This window comes from Panulirus ornatus, unplaced genomic scaffold (assembly GCF_036320965.1).
Source record: "Panulirus ornatus isolate Po-2019 unplaced genomic scaffold, ASM3632096v1 CTG_5586_pilon, whole genome shotgun sequence".
In the NCBI taxonomy this organism is placed as follows: domain Eukaryota; kingdom Metazoa; phylum Arthropoda; class Malacostraca; order Decapoda; family Palinuridae; genus Panulirus; species Panulirus ornatus.
In genome coordinates, this window is record NW_027264927.1 from 140,851 (window position 1) to 142,500 (window position 1,650).

A 1,650-nucleotide genomic window follows, 5' to 3' on the forward strand; every position below is an offset into this window, starting at 1 on the left:
TCTTGATATCGTTGATCATAACTGTGATGTATTCTTGATATCGTTGATCATAACTGTCATGTATTCTTGATATCGTTGATAACTGTCATGTATTCTGATCATAACTGTGATGTATTCTTGATATCGTTGGTACAGTGGTGAGAGTGAGGGAGGCGCTATCACTATGAGAAGAATGAGGGGTATCATGGGTACGGTGGTAAGAATGAGGGAGGTATTGGTACCATGATAATAATGAGGCAAGTTATGAGTACTGTGATAAGAGTGAGTACCGTACTGGAGATAGACACAAGTAGAATGAACGAGAAACATATTCTTTTATATCTTATTTATCATGCCATATGATTATAAATATTTTTTTTTCCAGTAAAAAGAAAAATCCTTTCTAGTAAAAGAAATCTATCTTTCCATATTTACAATATAACTATAGATTATTATAATCTTCCAGTATCAGAGAGGATAATATTCATTCAGTGTCCATCAACCTGTGATCCAGCGAAGACCTTCAGTTTGCTGATGACGGTGTGGAGAGAAGGCCTGGCTTGGGGATCACGGCTCCTCATCTCAACCTGGAGTGCCAGCAGTTTTAACCATATCTTGTCGTTCTCAACCAGGTCAAGTACGTCCTCAATGACAAAACTAAATGAATAAACGTCGCTTGCTGGTGTAAGAGGTTCTCCTGTTTCCACCTCCGGTGCATACCAGAGGCAGCTCCCGACACCGCCGCACAACCTGAGGAGGTCTCCTATCTTTTTGGTGAGGCCATAATCAATGATGTGGATATCGAGGTCCTGGGAAACACCCACAGTTATGTTGTCCGACTTGAGGTCATTGTGGACGAAGCCTTTGTCGTGGATTTCCTGCAGTTTTTCTGCCACGATGACGAGAGACTCAATCAGTTGGTGTTGTGTGCATTTCTGGATGTAATGCTCGAACGTGTCGCCGGTGTAGGTCATGATCACTCTGGCGGGTTTCAGGCTCAGTCCATGCACCTCGGGGGCTCCTCCAGCGCCTGCCAGTTCACGATGAATCCTTATTTCTTTCAGCAATCCTGCGATGTTCTCTCTGTTCAGGTAAGTCTTCATCACCATGAACTGGCCATTGAAGAGCACCAGTTCTACTCTCCCGCTGCCGCCCTCACCCAGCAACTTGACGCGATCCAGTGCATCGACCCTGGGTTTGATGAGGAGATCATGTTCCCCATCTCGCAGATGATGTGTGTATCCTTCGCTCTCGTCGTCGTCACAGACAGAAGCGGAGCTAAGCAAGTCGATGTCGGCAGTGGAAAATGAGAGAGTGGATGTGTGTGACTGACCATCCACAGGAAGGGTGGTGGAGTCTCCGGTCTGCAGCAGGAGCAGCTCCTCCTCGACCCAGTCGATGAATCGTGACTGAGTGGTCATATTGAGAAATATGAAAAACTTGACGGCTGCACTTACCAAGTAAACTTTCATAGTCTTGCCGCATTAATAATAGAGTGAAGACTGTACCTCCCTGAATTGTAGTGAGTAATCAGCAAGTAGTGAAGATGAGGGAATTTGATCCTTAGTGCCAGCGAGAAAGTGGTGGTGGTGGTGGGGGAAGGGGGCGGGGGTAATGAAGACGCAGGTTGCTGTGAAGACCCGTATGTAGTGAAGATTGCCTTTGACCTGA

At 45.8% G+C, this 1,650-nt stretch overlaps 1 protein-coding gene across 1 annotated transcript in view; it reads right to left on the minus strand.

The window, feature by feature from the left end:
• Window positions 1–445: 445 nt before the first annotated feature.
• The window catches only part of LOC139748507 (probable serine/threonine-protein kinase DDB_G0272092), a 2,120-nt gene continuing 915 nt past the window's right edge, over window positions 446–1,650 (minus strand). The window contains exon 1 of the mRNA XM_071661578.1: window positions 446–1,650. This exon is cut by the window's right edge and continues 915 nt beyond it. Within this exon, the coding sequence (XP_071517679.1) occupies window positions 468–1,451 (984 nt within the window). The 5' untranslated portion in view covers window positions 1,452–1,650 and the 3' untranslated portion in view covers window positions 446–467.